Source organism: Emys orbicularis, chromosome 4 (assembly GCF_028017835.1).
Source record: "Emys orbicularis isolate rEmyOrb1 chromosome 4, rEmyOrb1.hap1, whole genome shotgun sequence".
NCBI classification, from domain to species: Eukaryota; Metazoa; Chordata; order Testudines; family Emydidae; genus Emys; species Emys orbicularis.
The window spans coordinates 96,102,517-96,125,590 of record NC_088686.1 but is presented as its reverse complement, the minus strand read 5'-3'; the positions used below and the strand labels follow the sequence as shown (position 1 = coordinate 96,125,590).

At 41.9% G+C, this 23,074-nt stretch overlaps 1 protein-coding gene across 1 annotated transcript in view; it reads right to left on the bottom strand.

Moving 5' to 3' along the window:
• KIAA1549L (KIAA1549 like) overlaps positions 1 to 23,074 on the bottom strand; it is a 219,171-nt gene that overhangs the window by 28,034 nt on the left and 168,063 nt on the right. The window contains exons 13-15 of the mRNA XM_065404300.1: positions 17,675 to 17,853; positions 15,631 to 15,848; positions 5,500 to 5,629 (exon numbers count right to left, since the gene is read on the bottom strand). Coding sequence (XP_065260372.1) covers positions 5,500 to 5,629; positions 15,631 to 15,848; positions 17,675 to 17,853 — 527 coding nt within the window. The remainder of the gene's footprint in view (positions 1 to 5,499; positions 5,630 to 15,630; positions 15,849 to 17,674; positions 17,854 to 23,074) is intronic.

The window sequence follows — 23,074 nt, the reverse complement described above, 5'->3', positions numbered from 1 at the left end:
GTATGACTGCTCAGAGCTCCGGTATGAAACTGCAGAAAAACCTGAGAGTCTCTGGATAAAGTTTAGAAGTGTGAGCAACAAGGGTGATGTCGTGGTCGGAGTCTGCTATAGACCACCAGACCAGGGGAATGAGGTGGACGAGGCTTTCTTCCAGCAACTAACAGAAGTTGCTAGATCGCAGGCCCTGGTTCTCATGGGAGACTTTAATCACCCTGATATCTGCTGGGAGAGCAATACAGCGGTGCACAGAAAATCCAGGAAGTTTTTGGAAAGTGTCGGGGACAATTTCCTGGTGCAAGTGCTGGACGAACCAACTAGAGGCAGAGCTTTTCTTGACCTGCTGCTCACAAACCAGGAAGAATTAGTAGGGGAAGCAAAAGTGGATGGGAACCTGGGAGGCAGTGACCATGAGATGGTCGAGTTCAGGATCCTGACACAAGGAAGAAAGGAGAGCAGCAGAATACGGACCCTGGACTTCAGAAAAGCAGACTTTGACTCCCTCAGGGAACAGATGGGCAGGATCCCCTGGGAGAATAACATGAAGGGCAATGGGGTCCAGGAGAGCTGGCTGTATTTTAAAGAATCCTTATTGAGGTTGCAGGAACAAACCATCCCGACGTGTAGAAAGAATAGTAAATATGGCAGGCGACCAGCTTGGCCTAACAGTGAAATCCTTGCTGACCTTAAACGCAAAAAAGAAGCTTACAAGAAGTGGAAGATTGGACAAATGACCAGGGAGGAGTATAAAAATATCGCTCAGGCATGCAAGAGTGAAATCAGGAAGGCCAAATCGCACTTGGAGTTGCAGCTAGCAAGAGATGTTAAGAGTAACAAGAAGGGTTTCTTCAGGTATGTTAGCAACAAGAAGAAACTCAAGGAAAGTGTGGGCCCCTTACTGAATGAGGGAGGCAACCTAGTGACAGAGGATGTGGCAAAAGTTAATGTACTCAATGCTTTTTTTGCCTCTGTCTTCACAAACAAGGTCAGCTCCCAGACTGCTGCACTGGGCAGCACAGTATGGGGAGGAGGTGACCAGCCCTCCGTGGAGAAAGAAGTGGTTCGGGACTATTTAGAAAATCTGGATGAGCACAAATCCATGGGGCCGGATGCGCTGCATCCGAGGGTGCTAAAGGAGTTGGCGGATGTGATCGCGGAGCCATTGGCCATCATCTTTGAAAACTCATGGCGATCGGGGGAGGTCCCGGATGACTGGAAAAAGGCTAATGTAGTGCCCATCTTTAAAAAAGGGAAGAAGGAGGATCCGGGGAACTACAGGCCAGTCAGCCTCACCTCAGTCCCTGGAAAAATCATGGAGCAGGTCCTCAAGGAATCAATTCTGAAGCGCTTAGAGGAGAGGAAAGTGATCAGGAACAGTCAGCATGGATTCACCAAGGGGAAGTCGTGCCTGACTAACCTAATTGCCTTCTATGATGAGATAACTGGCTCTGTGGATGAGGGAAAAGCAGTGGATGTCTTATTCCTTGACTTTAGCAAAGCTTTTGATACGGTCTCCCACAGTATTCTTGCCGCCAAGTTAAAGAAGTATGGGCTGGATGAATGGACTGTAAGGTGGATAGAAAGCTGGCTAGATCGTCGGGCTCAACGGGTAGTGATCAACGGCTCCATGTCTAGTTGGCAGCCGGTTTCGAGCGGAGTGCCCCAAGGGTCGGTCCTGGGGCCAGTTTTGTTTAATATCTTTATTAATGATCTGGAGGATGGTGTGGACTGCACTCTCAGCAAGTTTGCAGATGACACTAAACTGGGAGGCGTGGTAGATACGCTGGAGGGTAGGGATCAGATACAGAGGGACCTAGACAAATTAGAGGATTGGGCCAAAAAAAACCTGATGAGGTTCAACAAGGACAAGTACAGAGTCCTGCACTTAGGACGGAAGAATCCTATGCACTGCTACAGACTAGGGACCGAATGGCTAGGTAGCAGTTCTGCAGAAAAGGACCTAGGGGTCTCAGTGGACAAGAAGCTGGATATGAGTCAACAGTGTGCTCTTGTTGCCAAGAAGGCTAATGGCATTTTGGGCTGTATAAGTAGGGGCATTGCCAGCAGATCGAGGGACGTGATCATTCCCCTTTATTCGACATTGGTGAGGCCTCATCTGGAGTACTGTGTCCAGTTTTGGGCCCCACACTACAAGAAGGATGTGGAAATATTGGAAAGAGTCCAGCGGAGGGCAACAAAAATGATATGTGTCTGGAGCACATGACTTATGAGGAGAGGCTGAGGGAACTGGGATTGTTTAGTCTGCAGAAGAGAAGACTGAGGGGGGATTTGATAGCTGCTTTCAACTACCTGAGGGGGGGTTCCAAAGAGGATGGAGCTCGGCTATTCTCAGTGGTGGCAGATGACAGAACAAGGAGCAATGGTCTCAAGTTGCAGTGGGGGAGGTCTAGGTTGGATATTAGGAAACACTATTTCACTAGGAGGGTGGTGAAGCACTGGAATGCTTTACCTAGGGAGGTGGTGGAATCTCCTTCCTTAGAGGTTTTTAAGGCCCGGCTTGACAAAGCCCTGGCTGGGATGATTTAGTTGGGAATTGGTCCTGCTTTGAGCAGGGGGTTGGACTAGATGACCTCCTGAGGTCCCTTCCAACCCTGATATTCTATGATTCTATGATTTTGTAAATTTAAATTAAATACTTTTTTATCTATGAAACTATTTAGAATTAAATTTGAAATAATGACAACTTATGTGGAGGCCTAAACTGAGTATCATCTATTAAAATAAATGTAATTTAAATAAAAAATATTAAAACAATATGTTTGCTACCAAAGTTTTAAAGAAAGTTAGGCCACCAAACTGGTGGAAGTCACTGGCTAAGCACCTGGAGCCTGAGTTTATTGATGTGCTAAACCAGCTTTTAGCTGTATTAGTCTCTGTTGCAGAAAGTGCAGAAAGTGTATTTTCTTCATTTCAGTTTATTTATCTACCTCAATTTAAAGAATAGTTCATTCAAAATTAAGAAACAGATTAGAGTTAAAAGCAGGAAAGTTATTTTCCTCTTCCAATCTAACTAAAACTAAGCATGAGAAGATAAAGTCTACTAGTTCTAAAATCATAAAGGACACGGTGACTAGAAACAATTTGTTCAGTTCACTAACTACAGATAATGCTTTCTTTGTTTAATAAATCTGTTAGTTTTAAATGCAAAACATGTTTTGATATACTTACTTTGGCATTTAAATTAGGTTTATTTAAGTAATTGAAAACAATTTTAAAATGTTGTTTTTGTGCCTTCTTAATTCCAATATCCATCCAGCGTGACACAAATAATGAGTAAAACAATTGTATAGTAAGTAAAAAATACATCTGTCACAGTTACTGGGCTAGCTGCACCACTGTACCTTCTCAGGTCTCTCCAAGTGCACCCCACACAGGTGTCAGGACTTGGACGTTTACATCTTCTGGGGTGGAATTCCACACTTCATCCACTCCCACACCAGGACCTAGATTACAGCCGCTTGGGTATCATGCATGACTAATTCAATAGGTCCAACTCTGGACCCTCATTAGGATCCTCTGACAGCATGTTTACAATGATACACAGAAGCACTTTCTCAGAACAAAGAATGACTTATTTTGCCCCAAAGATACACAGTGCTTGGAGAAATAGATTTAAAATAGACAAAGAGGCCTATATGAGTATTCAGTTACCTAAACTTAATCTTTCTATCTGCAGCTCAGACAGGTCTGGCTCATTCAGCATCTGATCTGAACAGCCTAGATTGCTTGAAGCCTCCTCCCTGCCTCTGTGACTCAGTCTGTCAGCCTTTTCACTGCCACATCCTGGCCAGCCTCTCAGCTCACCCCAAGCCAAACACCCTCTTTCTTTTATAAGGTCATTGAGGGGTTAGGTCTCCTTTTAATCCCAAGTTTAGACTTGGGAAGAGTAAAAACATTTTAGGCCTGTATGGAGCCAGGTAGGTCAATTCTCTCACCAATTGTTGGCCCAGCCACTGTTATCTTAATGCCTTTGAAGCTGTGTACCTGAGGCTGACCTCTGTCATTTTTTGCCTTTCCATTAGGTTCCATAACAAGCCTTTTACAGCCTCCTTTGATTTAACTATAGGCATTCAGCTAATAGTACCAAACTGAACAGCAATCGGAGTCACACAATATCCATAAAAATACAGACATGTTCCCAGTTTGGCAAAGTGTCACTCACCATTTTCTAACATAATAAAAAAGTAAAATTAAGAATCTGAATAAACATATGCTAAACTGTATACATGCTTAAATAAATATATACACATATAATGTATCCTCCTGGGAAGAAAAACAAGTACCAAATTGAGTGTAAAGGCTATACTGGGTTGCAAATCCGCATGTTTTAATGGCTACCAACGAATGAGCATTAACTTTTGTTTAGGAAAATAAGTTTAAAGTATAAATACAAAACAAGATTAAAATGATTATTTAAATCAAGGTTTCTGTCTTGCTGATTTAAATTATTATTAAAATTGGTGATTTAAATTACTGATTTAAATCAGTTCACCCTGGTTTAGATTTTCCTGAACATATTCCCTCACATTGCCAAATTCCTTCACTTATCTAAAAACCAGTGCTTGACAGTTGGAGTTAATTATTTAGTCCCATGCAAAATGTCAGTCTCTCCAGAGGTTAAAGGATACCCCATACCCAGAAGCACTCCCTTATTTTGCCAAATCTTTTACTTCATCTCTAGGACCAGATCCTCTGGTATGGCTGAGCTGCAGGATTTGAGATGAGGTTGCAAATATTGCAAGATGACACTGTTTTACTCTTTTGCTTCCTTGATTCAGGAGGCCTGCAGGGTTTGTTTGGCCTCAGCATATGTGAGGACAGCATAGAGGCTATACTTAATGCAACTAATGATGGCTAAAATAGTCTTTTGGGGCCATTCACCAGTCCAGGATTAATGGAGCACAACTTGCTCTGAATATGCAGCCTCTTGCCCCTGAAACAAGAATGTAGTCAAGATCTGACTACGTTGGCTTTGTACCAGCTGGGGATTCCTTTACCCAAGTGGAATCCCTCAATGGCTTTGTAACCCAGTTTTCCACCTCTTTTGCACCACCCAGGTTGTGGAGCAGGGTTGAGGATCTGAATCCTAATTTCAGGCAAAGAAACAATGGGGAAAAAATAAAATTGCCAGTAGGTTATAAATGGTTGTATACTCAGTGCAATTATTAAAATAAAATAAGATTTAGAAATCAATGCTTTAATTTAGTACTGATTTTCAAGGAGGAAGTTTTGTTAACTATTCTTACACTGCAAAACTATTTTTACATTGCAAAACAAGCTGCAGTTAGAAAGTACATTAAATGTTCTGCATTTGCTTTCAGTAATTTGGGACATTGAGGAGATATAATGTACCTTAAGGTTAAACTCATAAATGCACTCTGGTTAGCTTACCCTATGCTTTTTCTCTTTTTTTTCCTTTTTTTAAAGACTGAATTAAGGATTTACTGAGCAAACTTCACTGAATGCATCTGATAAACTTACATCATATCCACTGTTGCGGATCCCACGCCTTGGTCTCTCCTGGGTAACTAGAAGATCCATCTCGGTTTCTCCTGGGCTAGGGCTGTTCAGAGACTGTCTGCTTCTGTACACAGAGTTCTTTGTCTGCTGCCTGGAGAAAATCCAATGAGAAAATATTAAAATGAAGGCAAAGCACAAAAATAAACGACAGACAGTATTCTGCAATTATAACCTTTATTCTAACATTATCTTAGTTATTACAAAAGAGCCACTTTAATAGGATACCCTTTCTATACACACAAGTGCTGGAAGAAGGCAAAATTACAGAAGAGATCATTATATATTTTGTTTTCTGTTATTAAAACACCAGAGCAAAGGGCTAAAGGGCACAGGAACCATAAACTGGAGCTGCCCAGAGGAGCTAAGTTCCAAGTGAATACCAGGATCCTTTGTGGTTTATAGCTGATAGGATTTAAAATAATTACTTGTAACTAACATTAGTTTGTCAGTTCAATGGGTGCTGCAGGTGCTGAGAAACTTTGAAAATCATTTTATTTAGATGCCCAAGTATGGGTTTAGGTGCTTAGCTTTAAACACCTACATCTGAAAACTGTGACTGTGGGCAAGTAATTTAGGAACAAAGAATACCATCAGCAAAACCAGGATTAGAACTCAAGAGAAGTGAATTATCATTGGGCCTGATCCTCAGCCCTTCCTCCCTTTCCAGATGCTTGCTGCACTAGCAGGACATCTTGAGGATTTCCCTGAGTAGAGGAATCTATATGTGGAGGAAAGCCCATGCACCACTTCTATGTCACCTGCTCCCAGCCCACCAGGCATAGATGGGAAGAGATGAAGTTTAAGCAGCTTTTTCTGCAATTTCTGTGGTCTAACTGGGTAGCTACATCCACTTTACACCACCCCATTCTCAACCCCTCAGGCTGGAGAGAGCAGGGGGCTCCGCACTCAAGCTGATCCCTGACTGGGTCAGTCCCTTAGGTGCTATTATGATATGAGGCTGCTCCAAATTGCACTGGGGACCAAGCCAACCCCAGGATCAGTATAGTGCAAAGCTCCCCGCCCTCAGACAATGAATAACCAAGTACACAAACTATTGTGTAATCACAGAGTTTAGGGCAGAAGTAACCCCCAGATCATCTAGTCTGACCTTCTGTATATCACAGGCCACCAACATCATCCAGCACCCACACACTTAACCCAACAACTGACACTAGACCAACAGAGGGAGTTTGTCTGGGATCTGTCCAAGAGGAGGTACGCTAAGTGCTGCATTGGGGGGCTGTGTTGGTGAGTATCTGAGTGTCTGTTGCGGGGACAGTTTGTCAGTTTGACCATGTGCTTGATTGTTTGTTTGAAAAGTGTGAATTGGGAGTGCTTTGTTCCAGGTGGGCCTTGAGTGGGCCTGACTGTTATAAAAAGGCAGTCAGCAGCGAAGCAGCTGAGCGGCGAACAACGGAGGCTAACAGAGGGAGTTTGGCTGGGAGTTCGCCTAGGGAGAGCCCACTGAGGCTTTTATCTTGCGGGCTTCTGTGAGTTGCTGCAACAGCTGAGGAAGCTCTTAGAAGGAAGAAATTATGGAAGGTGAGCATTCAGTTGTTGTAACCTGCACAGGTTGTGCCATGTTTGTCTTTCTTCCACAGGACAGAAGTGACTTTGTCTGTACAAAGTGCAAGCTGGTCTCCATATTGGAAGAGAAGGTTCGAGGTCTGGAGAAACAAGTATCGACCCTGCGTTGCATACGAGAAAATGAAGATTTCCTGGACAGACGTCAGGATATGCTTCTACGGGCACAACGTTCTGAAGAATAAGAGCAGGCTGCGCAGAGGGGACAGAGGGATGGTGCAGAAATTTGGCAGCATGTGACCTCCAGAAGAAGAAAGAGGAGCATCCATGTACCAGCAATGGAGATACAGGTGAGCAACCGTTTTCATGTTCTCTCCACAGGTACTAATGCGGACAGTGGAGTAGATGATACATCTGAGAGAAGGGAGCAGAAGGAGACTCCTCCGATTGGAAGGCATGAGATGCACTGTCCTAGGGATGGGGGTTCCACGGCCACCGCTCCCAAGAGAAGGAGGCAGGTGGTGGTGGTCGGGGACTCCCTCCTCAGGGGGACTGAGTCATCTATCTGCCGCCCCGACTGAGAAGTCTGCTGCTTGCCAGGAGCTAGGATTCACGATGTGACGGAGAGACTGCCGAGACTCATCAAGCCCTTGGATCGCTACCCCTTCCTGCTTCTCCATGTGGGCACCAATGATACTGCCAAGAATGACCTTGAGCGGATCACTGCAGACTAAGTGGCTCTGGGAAGAAGGATAAAGGAGTTTGAGGCACAAGTGGTGTTCTCATCCATCCTCCCTGTGCAGGGAAAAGGCCTGGGTAGAGACTGTCGAATTGTGGAAGTCAATGAATGGCTACGCAGGTGGTGTCAGAGAGAAGGCTTTGGATTCTTCGACCATGGGATGGTGTTCCAAGGAGGAGGAGTGCTAGGCAGAGACGGGCTCCACCTAACGAAGAGAGGGAAGAGCATCTTCGCAATCAGGCTGGCTAACCTAGTGAGGAGGGCTTTAAACTAGGTTCACCGGGGGAAGGAGACCAAAGCCCTGAGGTAAGTGGGGAAATGGGATACCGGGAAGAAGCACGAGCAGGAGAGTGCAAGAGAGGAGGACTCCTGTCTCAGACTGAGAAAGCAGGACAATCAGCGAGTTATCTTAAGTGCCTATACACAAATGCAAGAAGCCTGGGAAACAAGCAGGGAGAACTGGAAGTCCTGGCACACTCAAGGAACTATGATGTGATTGGAATAACAGAGACTTGGTGGGATAACTCAGATGACTGGAGTACTGTCATGGATGGATATAAACTGTTCAGGAAGGACAGACAGGGCAGAAAAGGTGGGGGAGTTGCACTGTATGTAAGAGAGGAGTATGACTGCTCAGAGCACCGGTATGAAACTGCAGAAAAACCTGAGAGTCTCTGGATAAAGTTTAGAAGTGTGAGCAACAAGGGGGATGTTGTGGTGGGAGTCTGCTATAGACCACCAGACCAGGGGAATGAGGTGGACGAGGCTTTCTTCCGGCAACTAGCAGAAGTTACTAGATCGCAGGCCCTGGTTCTCATGGGAGACTTTAATCACCCTTATATCCGCTGGGAGAGCAATACAGCGGAGCACAGACAATCCAGGAAGTTTTTGGAAAATGTAGGGGACAATTTCCTGGTGCTGGAGGAACCAACTAGGGGCAGATCTCTTCTTGACCTGCTGCTCACAAACCAGGAAGAATTAGTAGGGGAAGCAAAAGTGGATGGGAACCTGGGAGGAAGTGACCATGAGATGGTTGAGTTCAGGATCCTGACACAAGGAAGAAAGGAGAGCAGCAGAATACTGACCCTGGACTTCAGAAAAGCAAACTTTGACTCCCTCGGGGAACTGATGGGCAGGATCCCCTGGGAGAATAACATGAGGGGCAAAGGAGTCCAAGAGAGCTGGCTGTATTTTAAAGAATCCTTATTGAGGTTGCAGGAAAAAACCTTCCCGATGTGTAGAAAGAATAGTAAATATGGCAGGCGACCAGCTTGGCTTAACAGTGAAATCCTTGCTGACCTTAAATGCAAAAAAAAAAGCCTACAAGAAGTGGAAGATTGGACAAATGACCAGGGAGGAGTACAAAAATATTGCTCAAGCATGCAGGAGTGAAATCAGGAAGGCCAAATCACACTTGGAGTTGCAGCTAGCAAGAGATGTTAAGAGTAACAAGAAGGGTTTCTTCAGGTATGTTAACAACAAGAAGCAACTCAAGGAAAGTGTGGGCCCCTTAATGAATGAGGGAGGCAACCTAGTGACAGAGGTTGTGGAACAAGCTAATGTACTCAGTGCTTTTTTTGCCTCTGTCTTCACAAACAAGGTCAGCTCCCAGACTGCTGCACTGGGCAGCACAGTATGGGGAGGAGGTGACCAGCCCTCTGTGGAGAAAGAAGTGGTTCTGGACTATTTAGAGAAACTGGGCGAGCACAAGTCCATGGGGCCGGATGCGCTGCATCCGAGGGTGCTAAAGGAGTTGGTGGATGTGATTGCAGAGCCATTGGCCATTATCTTTGAAAACTCATGGCAATCGGGGGAGGTCCCGGATGACTGGAAAAAGGCTAATGTAGTGTCCATCTTTAAAAAGGGGAAGGAGGAGGATCTGGGGAACTACAGGCCAGTCAGCCTCACCTCAATTCCTGGAAAAATCATGGAGCAGGTCCTCAAGGAATCAATTCTGAAGCACTTAGAGGAGAGGAAAGTGATCAGGAACAGTCAGCATGGATTCACCAAGGGCAAGTCATGCCTGACTAACCTAATTGCCTTCTATGAGGAGATAACTGGGTCTGTAGATGGGGGGAAAGCAGTGGATGTGTTATTCCTTGACTTTAGCAAAGCTTTTGATACGGTCTCCCACGGTATTCTTGCCAGCAAGTTAAAGAAGTATGGGCTGGATGAATGGACTATAAGGTGGATAGAAAGCTGGCTAGATCGTCGGGCTGAACGGGTAGTGATCAACGGCTCCATGTCTAGTTGGCAGCCGGTTTCAAGCGGAGTGCCCCAAGGGTCGGTCCTGGGGCCGGTTTTGTTCAATATCTTCATTAGTGATCTGGAGGATGGCGTGGACTGCACTCTCAGCAAGTTTGCAGATGACACTAAACTGGGAGGAGTGGTAGATACGCTGGAGGGTAGGGATAGCACACAGAGGGACCTAGACATATTAGAGGATTGGGCCAAAAGAAACCTGATGAGGTTCAACAAAGACAAGTGCAGAGTCCTGCACTTAGGATGGAAGAATCCCATTCACTGTTACAGACTAGGGACCGAATGGCTAGGAAGCAGTTCTGCAGAAAAGGCCTAGGGGTTACAGTGGACGAGAAGCTGGATATGAGTCAACAGTGTGCCCTTGTTGCCAAGAAGGCTAACGGCATTTTGGGCTGTATAAGTAGGGGCATTGCCAGCAGATCGAGGGACGTGATCATTCCCCTCTATTCGACATTGGTGAGGCCTCATCTGGAGTACTGTGTCCAGTTTTGGGCCCCATACTACAAGAAGGATGTGGAAAAATTGGAAAGAGTCCAGCAGAGGGCAACAAAAATGATTAGGGGTCTGGAGCACATGTCTTATGAGGAGAGGCTGAGGGAACTGGGATTGTTTAGTCTGCAGAAGAGAAGACTGAGGGGGGATTTGATAGCTGCTTTCAACTACCGGAAAGGGGGTTCCAAAGAAGATGGATCTAGACTGTTCTCAGTGGTAGCAGATGACAGAACAAGGAGTAATGGTCTCAAGTTGCAGTGGGGGAGGTTTAGGTTGGATATTAGGAAAAACTTTTTCACTAGGAGGGTGGTGAAGCACTGGAATGGGTTACCTAGGGAGGTGGTGGAATCTCCTTCCTTAGAGGTTTTTAAGGTCAGGCTTGACAAAGCCCTGGCTGGGATGATTTAGTTGGTGTTGGTCCTGCTTTGAGCAGGGGGTTGGACTAGATGACCTCCTGAGGTCCCTTCCAACCCTGATATTCTATGATTCTATAATTCTATGATTACATCCCACAGGAGCCTAAATTATTATTTGCCACAGGGAGAGAACAGGAGGGACCAAGGTGCAACAATGCCTGAGGCCCCTGCAATGGTAGGGAACTGATTGAGATATATTCAGATAATCTCAGCAAATGACCCACTCCCACACACTGTAGAGGAAGGTGAAAAAACCCCAAGGTCACTGCCAATCAGACCTGGGGGGAAATTCTTCCTGACCCGTATGACAATCAGTTAGACTTTGAGCACATGAGCAAGAACTAGCCAGCCACGCACCTGAGAAAGAGAGAGAATGCTCAGTCCCACCTCAGAACCCTGGCCCACCCCATCCAGCGAGAGAGAGAGACAGACACAATTATAAATGTAATAAGCAGCAGTTAAAGCACTCCAGCTGCCTAGCCATTGTCAAGTGTTTCGAGGGCATCAGAGGAGACGTGAGTTTTGACAGATCTGAAGGAGGTTACTGGAATAATTGGTTACTGGGGATCTCCTCCCAGTAAATAAGGGACGGCATGGTAGAAAGTGTGAAGGTTTTTGTGGTGAGATTTGACTAAAGGGCAAAAAAGGCTGGCATCATAGATGGAGCTGAGGGCTTTATGGCAGACAACAGTTTTTAGTACGGTAAAGATAAACCATGAATGACCTTAAACGTTTTGTCTTAAAAGTAACTGTCTTGACTTGAAAATAGCCATATATGAAAAAAATCAACAAAAATTAGAGGCATGGAAAGACCTCAATATTAGAGAGATTGAAAAGATCAGAACTACAGAGCCACACAGGAGAGAGATGTGAAATAGAGAGTGGCACAGAGTCCAATCAAGTACTGCTATTTACCCTTTTATATGCTACAAGAACAAGGGGACAGTCAATGAAACTAAGAGACAACACATTTAAAGGACATACTTGATAAAAGGAAACTCTCATTTACACGATGAGGAATTAGTCCATGGAACTTACCACCACAATGTATACTTGAATCAAATAGATTAGGAGAATTCAAAAAGCACTGGGCATTTGCCTGAGTAGTAAGACTATCACCCAGTTACACTAGCTAGGATAAAATATTTAAAAGTATATTAACCATTAAGCCTAAGGCCCTGATTCAACAAAGCGCTGAAACACATGCTTCAGTGTAAGGGTGGGATTTTCAAATGCACCTATAACTTAGGAGAAGTTTCTTCCTAACCCACTGTTGCGTCCTGATTCCGCAAAGCTCTTGGAATTTTCAGAAGTGCCTAAGGGATTTAGGAGCACACGTCCCACTGAAAGTCACTTGTGCTCTTAAATTGCTCAGGCACTTCTGAAAATTCCAAGTCCCTTGCTGAATCAGGGCTCAATAGTGGATTATGAAAAAACTTTCCCAATAGAGATATTATTAGACAGTTGTTTATTATGGGGGTTTATCCACCTTCTTCTGAAGGCTCTGGTGCTGGCTGCGGCCAGAGACAGGATATGGGACCAGATGGACCATGGATCTGATCTAATATGGCAATTCTTGTGTTCCTAAATTAAAGACATTTAGAATTACATGTGTTTCTTTCAGAAGGACAACAAATATTTCCTCCTGCTTATATAGTTAGGGACACATTTTCTAAAAGATTCACACATTTAGTGCTCTAATAAATGCACACCCTTGACCAGATTACACACCACACAGGGAAAAACTGAGAACCATGCATGCGATCAGCAAGGTTTTTAAAAATTGCCCTGAGATTGCCAATTAGCTGATTTAAGGAAGATTCACTAATGAGAAGGGAGGTATCAACATTAACAACTGGCAATCACATGGTGTGTGTCTTCTGGGAACACAACTGCAGCATTTTGAAGCATGAATTAGATGCACAGAATGTTCAAAGCAACTGAAAGCATGGGGTGTTGGTTCTTGTACAAACGAAATTATTTAGTGATGGTGTTTTGTAAACAATTTTTAAAATGCTGTTTTCCACAAATCTGAATATATAAAGGTCAGCCTGAAGAATGCATTTAATTTATTTTTTCCTCCCATAACATTTTGGAAGTGACATACATACAATTAATATTAATGGTAGCTATACCAGTGGAACAAGAGGGAAACATGCCATTTTTTCCAGGAACTCTGAAATCTTTATTCTTTTACCTACTTCTACAGTATCTTATCTTTAAAAATGTGAACTATTTTAAGATATAGGTTTTTAATTGCATATCAATATCTGGACAATGATACAAAGCAAGCTGTATTAGTCTTATGCTAAACTAGACTGCTGTAAGAGTGATTGTTTTTATTATAAAAATTCTATTATATCAGTTCATCTCTCAGAGAGTTGCACTACGTTGCAATATCACGTTACTGTATTCATCCAATAATGTGTCACTTTGGCTATCTTAGGGCTAGTCTACACTTACCCGGTAGTTCGACGGCTGCGGATCGAAGTTCCGAGTTCGATTTATCGCGTCTGGTGTGGACGCGATAAATCGAACCAGGAAGTGATCCCCGTCGACTGCGGTACTCCAGCTCGGCGAGAGGAGTACCGCGAAGTCGACGGGGGAGCCTGCCTGCCGCGTGTGGACCGCGTCTGAACCGCGGTAAGTTCGAAGTAAGGTATGTCGAATTCAGCTACGTTATTCACGTAGCTGAATTTGCGTACCTTACTTCGACTTGGGGGGTAAGTGTAGACCAGGCCTTATATTCTGTTAAAAAAAATGCCTGAAGCTGGAAAATGTCCTGCAGCATATCAAGTTAGGTATCTACAGCAAATCTGTCATTCTAGATGTTGGTGTGGAGACCATAAAACTGGTTGTTTGCAAGAAACAGTACGTTTTTCTGACAGGCAACAAAAACTCCCAAATTTTGAAAATGCCTGACATCTTTACAGAAAGTGCATCAGGGAATGATCCCTTTGTTTTTAGTTCCCATAGCCCAGCTCTACTCAGCAAGTATCTCTAGTGTTTGTACAATTAACATTTAATGGCTCAGCCCCAGAAGGCAGAGAGATCATTCCTTGACAGTTCAGAGTACTTGCCTTGATGCAGTTTTTCGTAACAATGAACTTTGTCTAAAATAGCTTACCCATTGGTTTACACAATTCATTAGAAAGCATACTTAGAAAAACAAAAATATTCCAGGATCTGTCAGCAAAGAGCAGATGGTTAATATTAAAGCTTCATATATAATGTTCTAAACGTTTCCCCACACCACTTAGGGTACATCATAAATATCCAAAATATGGCTTCAGTACTGCATTGTTTGTATTGTTCACATTAATATTCATGTTTCTACAGACCTCATTTATATTCTCAGGACAGATTGTGCTAATAAAAATAGGATTACTGGAAAATGCTAATATTCACATTCAATATCTTACCTTTTCTATGCATATGTAACAATGTATTCCTCCCTCACTGAATTCCTGTTCAAGGAACTGATGCCCCAGACCCTTCAGCAAGGACACTAGATACAATTTAATCAGAATCTTTTTTCTTCATTGACCTCCCAGTAAACCCCTGGGACAAGGGTTCTCAAACTTCACTTCCCACTCTCTCAGGGCCCTCACATAAACAAGCTCATTTGTCTACAGCTATTGCTTATATTCCAAGACAAGCTCTTTTAGAATCCTTGCTACAATCTCTCTCACCTGTGCAATGTGGGAGCATGCCGACTGTGCTGCCACTCTCAACAAGGCCAGCTCTACTAGTTGGTGAGGGGTGGGCTTGGCATGACCTCCTCACTTTGTAAGGCAACTTGTGCTCCAGGGACACTAATGGAGGAACTTAGTGCAGTCCAGAGCCTGCAAGTATGGCCAGCCGCTGTGCAATGCGTATAGATGGGGCTCTTTGCACTCTCCTCCACTAGTACATCTCTGTGTCCAAGAATGAACGCTCTCCATTTATATATTGCCTCCAAGGGCCATAAAGTGCCACACAAATATTGATGATGTCTCACAATATCCTTACTCATTTTAGAGATGAGTAAATTATGTCAAAGATTAAATGACCTACCCAAGATCACAGAGCAATGAAGTGAAGATAGCACCGTAGAAAGTGGTCACCATTAACTGCTGAAGGAGATACTGAAATCAACAGACATAACGGTGACATGTTCTAGTTTGCTGGGTCTAAGTTACCTGTATCTTAGATCCAGCTCTGGAAATAATTACAGGTGTGCCTAGAACAAAATGATAGATTGGATCACTCCTGCACTTTGCAGAAGATCGGAGTCAAATGCAAATTTCTGGCTCAAGTCCATTTCTAGAATAATCAGTCTTTTGAATAATAACCTTAGCACATTTTCAGCTTGGATCACTTTAAAAATGGCTCACAAAAGACCTGGAACCATGCAGCCTTCAAGTAATTTTGTTCTCTTTCCACTTATTCTTCTGTAACCATGTTATGGTTTTACTAAATGTGAAATATTCAGAAATAATCTTGGGCAACATCAATTTTCTTCATGAAATAGGAAGCACTGAACAGATTAAACATTAGTATGTAATACACATTTTCATCATCAGTGATGGATGTTTGCACTTCAGATGAGTCTTCTGCCCTTCAGCCGTGGGGGAATACCTACTTTCTAGATGTATATAAAAAACAAAAACATCTCACCTGTTCTTAGGCTCTGCAAATGGAGAAGATACATCTGCTTCTGGTTCCAAAACATGGTCTATTTCCTTTTGTGCTTTCTCATATATCTTTTTTCTTTCTGTCAGCCCTTTGTTGTTGTCAATCTGGGGGAAATCATAGTATCCTTTTCTCTTGGCTTTCAAGCGCAGCTTGTTCCGATAGTGCTCTATATCGGACTTCTGCTTCAAGGCTTTGTTTACCTAATGGAAGGTGAATGAATTTCAGATATCTGTGCTATGCTGATGATTTCTCAATTACATTTTAAAAGTGTATTTGATGTGCAGCGCTTTGCTTTGCAGAGTGCCTCTTGCACCACACCATGCCATCTGTCAGCACCAGGGAAGTGCAAGTGACAGAGTCATTGTATTTTGTATGACTTGCAGATGATTACATACATTTTAGTCCCCTGGAACTAAGTACATCATAATAGTGACTCAATTCACAGCCACAGAAGAAGAGAGCTGATGTCAGCCAACCATCTTCTTGACCCAAACAATGTTTATTTTTAGGGAGGCCTGGGGGCAGTATTCTGTATATTTGAACAAATTTCACTTCTGCCCCAAAGTTGACTGTGTAAAAAAATGTCTACTTTATATACGGTTTGTAGCTAAAAAGTCAAATTCTATGATCTCCTTAAGAACTCCATCATATCTGTGAGTATGTAAGGAAATAGCATTTGTATGTTCCTAGGTCTTACTCTGATGATACACAGCTCACAGTTCTTGGAAGAAAAATAGGCATTGAATACTGTGCATGCCATGACTCTGGATATAAAGTGACAATTGTGACGCGTTAGGGCTTAAAATACAAGCATAAAACCAGAACATGATATAATGCCCTAATCTGGTCTCACACGGGTAGCTTGACTACGCTGTCTTTTACCGTGTTTCTAACTGGCTAGCAGTTTAAAGTGTTGATTTTGTCCAATAAAGAGTCCAGGGCAATATCCTGGTTAGCCTTTACATAAGTGTGCAGCATGGAGGAGCAAATAAGAAGCCTTCCCTCCACATTCGGTATATAAATTCCCCCATTCCCCTTATAAAGCACTTTGTTCTAGAACAAAATCTAAATAAAAAATATTTGTAAAATAATATACCGGGTAAGTCTCAGAGCCAAGATGCGGCATTTGGTCAATGGCCCCATTAGATCCCAGTGCAGACCCACATCATTCTATGGGGACCTCGGGAGCAGTTGTGCCTAATGTGCAAGCCAGCACACGAACAGCGCAAAGGCATGGACCTGCTTTCTCCCCATCCCACTGTGAGCAGGAAGGATAGTCTAGTTAGCAACAGGGCACTAAGATGGGACTTCTGAGATCTAGGTTCAACTCCCAGCTCAGACTCGAACTTCCTGTGTGAACCTGAAAAAGTATGTCTTAGGCTAGGTCCACACTACCCGCCTGATTCGGCGGGTAGAGATCGATCTTCTGGGATCGATTTATCGCGTCTCATCTGGACACGATAAATCAATCCCAGAAGCGCTCCCCCGTCAACTGCGGAACTCCTGCTCACCAAGAGGAGGAAGCGCTGTCGACAGGGGAGCTTGCCTGCGCCACGTGGACCCGCAGTAAGTAAACTTAGTTCGATCTAGGAAACGTCGACTTCAGCTATGCTATTCTCGTAGCTGAAGTTGCGTTTCCTAGATTGATCCCCCGCCCCAGTGTGGACCAAGCCTAAATCTACCCTTTGCCTCAGTTCCCTATTTTCTAAAATGTGGTGCTGGGAAGATAAAATCCCTTAATGATTGTCAGGTGTTCAAATATAACAGGGATGAGGGCTATAAAAGTACCTAGATAGGTTGCCTCCTTCAGAGCACCATGCATCTACAGGTATGTTAGGAAAGAGTGGGTCCTGAGCACAGAGATGGCATTTGTGACAGGATTTTACATAGGCCACACAAAGGGTGAAAGGCTTCTAACATTTCTCCTCTCTCTCTTCAATGCACCAACCTCAGGTCCTATCACAAATATGTGCCTCCACATATAATCAAGAAACCAGCAGGTGAAACACTGTCTGATTACTCTTACCTCTCCATTAATGATAGCAGATTCCTGGCTCCTGTCTGATGCCGGGTGAGCGGGAGGCAATGCTATAGGTTTGATAGCAATCAGCTGTACAGATCCAGAAGATGTGTCAAAGGGATCAAGGGCAGACTTGGCGATGTTCTCAAAGAGAATGCCTCCCTCCTCTTCATCACTAAGGGGCACTAAAGCATATTACGTTTATTGAGCATATGTTCTCAATAGGTTTACTACAGGTTCACGTGACAACTAAGTGAACACATGCAATAGATTAATACTGAGGTGCTCAATACACTAGAGGAGTAGACCCTGAAGACTTCCATACTGGAAGAACTCCAGTTAGATTTTAGATGGATGAGAAACTTTCTTCTAAGGGATTGTTTCTGAACATACTCTCCTAGAAGATTGATTTTCACCTATAACATGGAAGGAAAATTAGAAAAAAGATTGATGTAGAACAAATTGTAGGAAAATGATAATGGAGGACAAAAAGCACATCCTTCCATATACTTTATACAAAAGAAGATTGCGTGTGAGTTTTCAAATGCCATGACATGTGTAGAAGTATCCAGCAGAATCCCACATTAGCACTTTGTGTCAATCTGAAAATAAAACCACTGATTTTAGCAAGGACTGTAAAGTCTATTACTAAGAAAGCTGTTAAAATGAAGCACAGTGTTGAGTGTGCAAGTGTGCACAAGTAACTGCTAGTTCCCCAGCTGATGTAATCTTTTGCTTTAGAAAAGTAGCACCTCCAGTCATTTCATAAAGTTTGTCAAAATTTGTGACCAGAAAGGAAAAGACTACTAATGTAAAACAACTCTGAATGTTTACAATTAAAAGGCACAGTCAATCCTCTATTTGTAAATCTCTGCTTAAAAGGGGAGCCTTCAAAAAAACCAAATTAGCCATTCCCCCCTAATTTATGTTGGAAAGAGGGCATCCCATTATCAGTTTTTGAAGCCTACTTTATCTTTGTTTTGAAAAAGTTTCCTGTAAGGCATGAGGGCAAATTCTGCAGAGATCCCTCCTTAAATAATTGTGCTATGAAAGAAAAAAAATGTATTCCATCCATTTGTGACAGGAGTAGAAATCAGCTTCCATTAAAGAGCAGAGTGGTATGCTCTATATTACTTCCTCTGAAAATATATTCTGTTTAATCTTTAATCACTGCAAGAATTATAATGCACTGAAGGCAGCTCAGCAAGAGATAGATTAGCCCTGTTTAAACAACTAAGATAGATAGTTTGGTAAAAATGTTTGATAGAAGTTACATAAAATATGAACCCACTGTATAAGCTTATTCATCTTTCTCTGTGTATTCACAGTAGGCTGAGTTGACATGATTTGAACTGTTGAAAAATACAGGTTATATCATGCTGTCACTAAATAATGTCCCTCAGGATTTGTGAAATTGCTCAGATAAAATGGTCTTTATTTTAGTCTACTGGGAACTCCTCTCAGACTTTTACAGAGGGTAGTAAAGCACAGTGCTATGAATTCCGAAGACTCTTATTAGTAAATGGGGTAAAAACCTGGCTCAGTGATGCCAATGGTAAAATTCCCACTGGTTTCAATAGGGACAGAATTTTATGGTAGGAGTATTAGATGAACAATTTAAAGCTTCGATATCATACAGTACTACCTAATAGGAGAACATTTTAAAATGATTATTAAGTCCAGACACTTTTTCCCCCCAGGTATTTTTAATTGCTTAATGCTTGTGAAAGGCATGTGATTAAACAGCTTTGGAATATGGATTTTTTAGCTAAATAGCAATATAAACTGCTGTTTAGTCAAAGAACAGTTACAATACTACTCAAGTGCAAGCTTCCTACATGCTGCCATAACAAGGTACTTCAACTGTGGAGGGACTGCCTCTAAGGGAGAAAAATGAGTTCATTAGCTTTTTGACGGTGGTTTTTGTGAAATGGATAGCGGTACCAAATATTGTACCAAGACCAGAGTTTTATTTTACATACACAATTGAAAGGCTGTCAAGATGGTCATGACTGACCTAAACTTGGATAGTATCCCAGTAACCTACACATAAAAAGATACAAAATATGGTAGTAACTCCCTCACCTGCATCATATAGGCCTTGTCTGCACTGGGCCATGAACAGAGATTGAAAACAAGTTTGAACTTTATTTAAACACTATTCCAGCTAAACAAGTTTTAGACGTGGGTTGACTGGCCAGCATTGACTGGACCAAACTGTTTTGAAACCATTTTCAAAAGTTAGTTCCAACCACGCTCAAATATGGTTTTGTAATGGCTGCTTTTTAACAGTTTGATACAGTCTACACTGTTCAGGCCAATAACACAGGAAAATGTCTTAGCTTGAAGTGTTGTACTTGTTAATTAAGGTCTCAATCCTGCAATGAAGTCCATGCGGACAAAATCCAGCACCCACACAGACTACAACTGGCTTCAAAATGGCTCAGCATCGGCATTCATCTGGCTGCACAGAACTCATTGCAGGATCTGGACTTATTTATCCACTATTTGTTTGGGTATTGGACACATTTATTCAATGAAAAAAGAAAGGATGAGTACAGAGAATCAAAGGACAGCTACTTTTGTTGTTTTGTATTAGCACAAAGCAAAAATACCATCATCATCTCTAAGAGTAGTAAAGTCCATCTTCAGCATCTAGCATAGTGCTATTAGTATGGATAAATTAACTCTAGGGCTGTTAAGCGATACAAAAATTAATCGTGATTAATTGTGCAATTAAAAAAATTAATCGTACAATTAATTGCATTGTTAAACAATAATAGAATACCATTTATTTAAATATTTTTTGATGTTTTCTACATTTTCAAATACATTTATTTCAATTACATCACAGAACACAAAGTGTACAGTGCTCACTCTATATTTATTTTTGATTACAAATATTTGCACTGTAAAAAACAAAAGAAATAGTATTTTTCAATTCACCTAATACAAGTACCATAGTGCAATCTCTTTATCATGAAAGTTGAACGTACACATGTAGAATTATGCACAAAAAATAACTGCATTCAAAAATAAAACAATGTAAAACTTTAGAGCCTACAAAGTCCAATCAGTCCTACTTCTTTTTCAGCCAATCGCTCAGACAAACAAGTTTGTTTACATTTGCAGGAGATAATGCTGCCCACTTCTTGTTCACATCACCTAAAAGTGAGAACAGGTGTTCTTATGGCACTGTTGTAGCCGGCGTCGCAAGATATTTACATGCCAGATACACTAAAGATTCATATGTCCCTTCATGCTTCAACCACCATTCCAGAGGACATGTATCCATGCTGATGATGGGTTCTGATCGATAACAATCCAAAGCAGTGAGGATCGACGCATGTTCATTTTCATTATCTGAGCCAGATGCCACCAGCAGAAAGTAGATTTTCTTTTTTGGTGGTTCGGGTTCTATAGTTTCTGCAGCAGAGTGTTGTTCTTTTAAGACATCTGAAAGCATGCTCCACACCTCGTCCCTCTCAGATTTTGGAAGGCAGTTCAGATTCTCAAACCTTGGGTCGAGTGCTGTAGCTATTTTTAGAAATTTCACATTGGTACCTTCTTTACGGTTTGTCAAATCTGCAGTGAAAGTGTTCTTAAAATGAACAACATGTGCAAGGTCATCATCCGAGACTGCTATAACATGAAATATATGGCAGAATGCGGGTAAAACAGAGTAGGCGACATACAATTCTCCCATTGGTTTTTTTGTTTGTGTTTTTTTTTTTTGAGTGCAGCTATGTAACAAAAAAACCCTACATTGGTAAATTGCACTTTCACAATAAAGAGATTGCACTACAATACTTGTAAAAGGTTAATTGAAAAATACTGTTTCTTTTATCATTTTTACAGTGCAAATATTTGTAATAAAAAATAATAATACACAGTGAGCAGTGTACACTTTGTATTCTGTGTTGTAATTGAAATCAATATATTTGAAAATGTAGAAAAAAATCCAAAAATATTTAATAAATTTCAATTGGTATTCTATTGTTTAACAATGTGATTAAAACTGCGATTAATCATGATTACCGTAATTTTTTTGATCGTGATTAATTTTTTTCAGTTAATCACATGAGTTAAATGCGATTAATCGACAGCCCTAATTAACTCTAATCAAATTGGACCAGAAACTGAATGTTTTTTCCACCCTAACTTAACATTTGTCTATTAAGTGTCATTTGAATCATGAATGTGGCTTTTTCTGTTGCATTTCTTTTCATTGCCGGTTAAGTGATAAAATAGGGATGAGATCTATAGATTTTAGCAATCTGGTGTAATTTAGATAGGCAGTGAACTGCAAGCAAGCACTGTGGGCACTTTCACATTTCCTCTCTTTTGTCTTTCCCAGTGAATTCAAGAAGAGTGCTCAGAATCTGATTAATCACAACTCACCATGCGACTATCAGTAAACCAACCAATGGAAGATCACATGGAAAACTACAAGTCTTTGAGGGCTACTTCATCTGCATGTATACAACATGGTTCAGCACATTCATTTTGTCTCTGAACATGTGGTTGAGGGGAAAGGATGTGAGGATTACAGAACACAAAGAACATTTGGATTATATTTTAATCTTAATAGTCACTCAAAAGGGGGACTTTAATTATAATTAGTGCCTGAAAGGGGGGAAACTTGCAACAACCCACATCTAAAGCAATACTTTTAGTTTGTTGTTTTTAACCAATTGAACATGAATTTAAAAAAATGATATTGATTATTCCATCCCTCTTTCTGGATTAAAACAAATACCGACCAGTGTAAATTTGTGGGGGCAGAAAGAAAGGTTACATATACTTACCTACCTGTAATTTTTCCTTCTCTGAAGTTGGCACCTAGTGCTCCATGATCCATTACAACTGGGTTCTTCCTTCTCATCTTCCAAGCATGGAAGCTCTCTTTTTTTAAAAACCCTTTCACTCTAGTTTCAAAATGCAGCAACAGCAGGTGGAGCTAACCCATCAGCTCTGTAGTAGAGCTGAGAGAGTCTGACCCCACCCCATGAATAGTTGATTCCTCCCGCATTTTTGGTCAAACTGAATTGTTTGCAAACTTGGGTCAAATCTGGCAAATAGTTTCAGGTGAATAAAAATGAAGGAAGACAAATTCCAAAGAGTCAAAACACTTGATTTTGGTATTTTCAAAATGAAATTGCTATATTTTTAAAACCCAACATGAAAAAAGAGTAAAAGCCACCGCAAAGTGAAACAAAATGAGATTTTCATTTCACCAAGAAAAATAAAATAATTGTTGTCTTCAGCTCAACCCAAAGCTATGGGTTTTTTTTAATATTTTTCTGGCTCAGCCACCAAACCCAAAAAAATCAGTTAGTTGCCTAGTTCTACTCACTAGTTCCCCAAGCAGCTACCCAAGCTGAGAAGACAAATTGTAGATTTCTG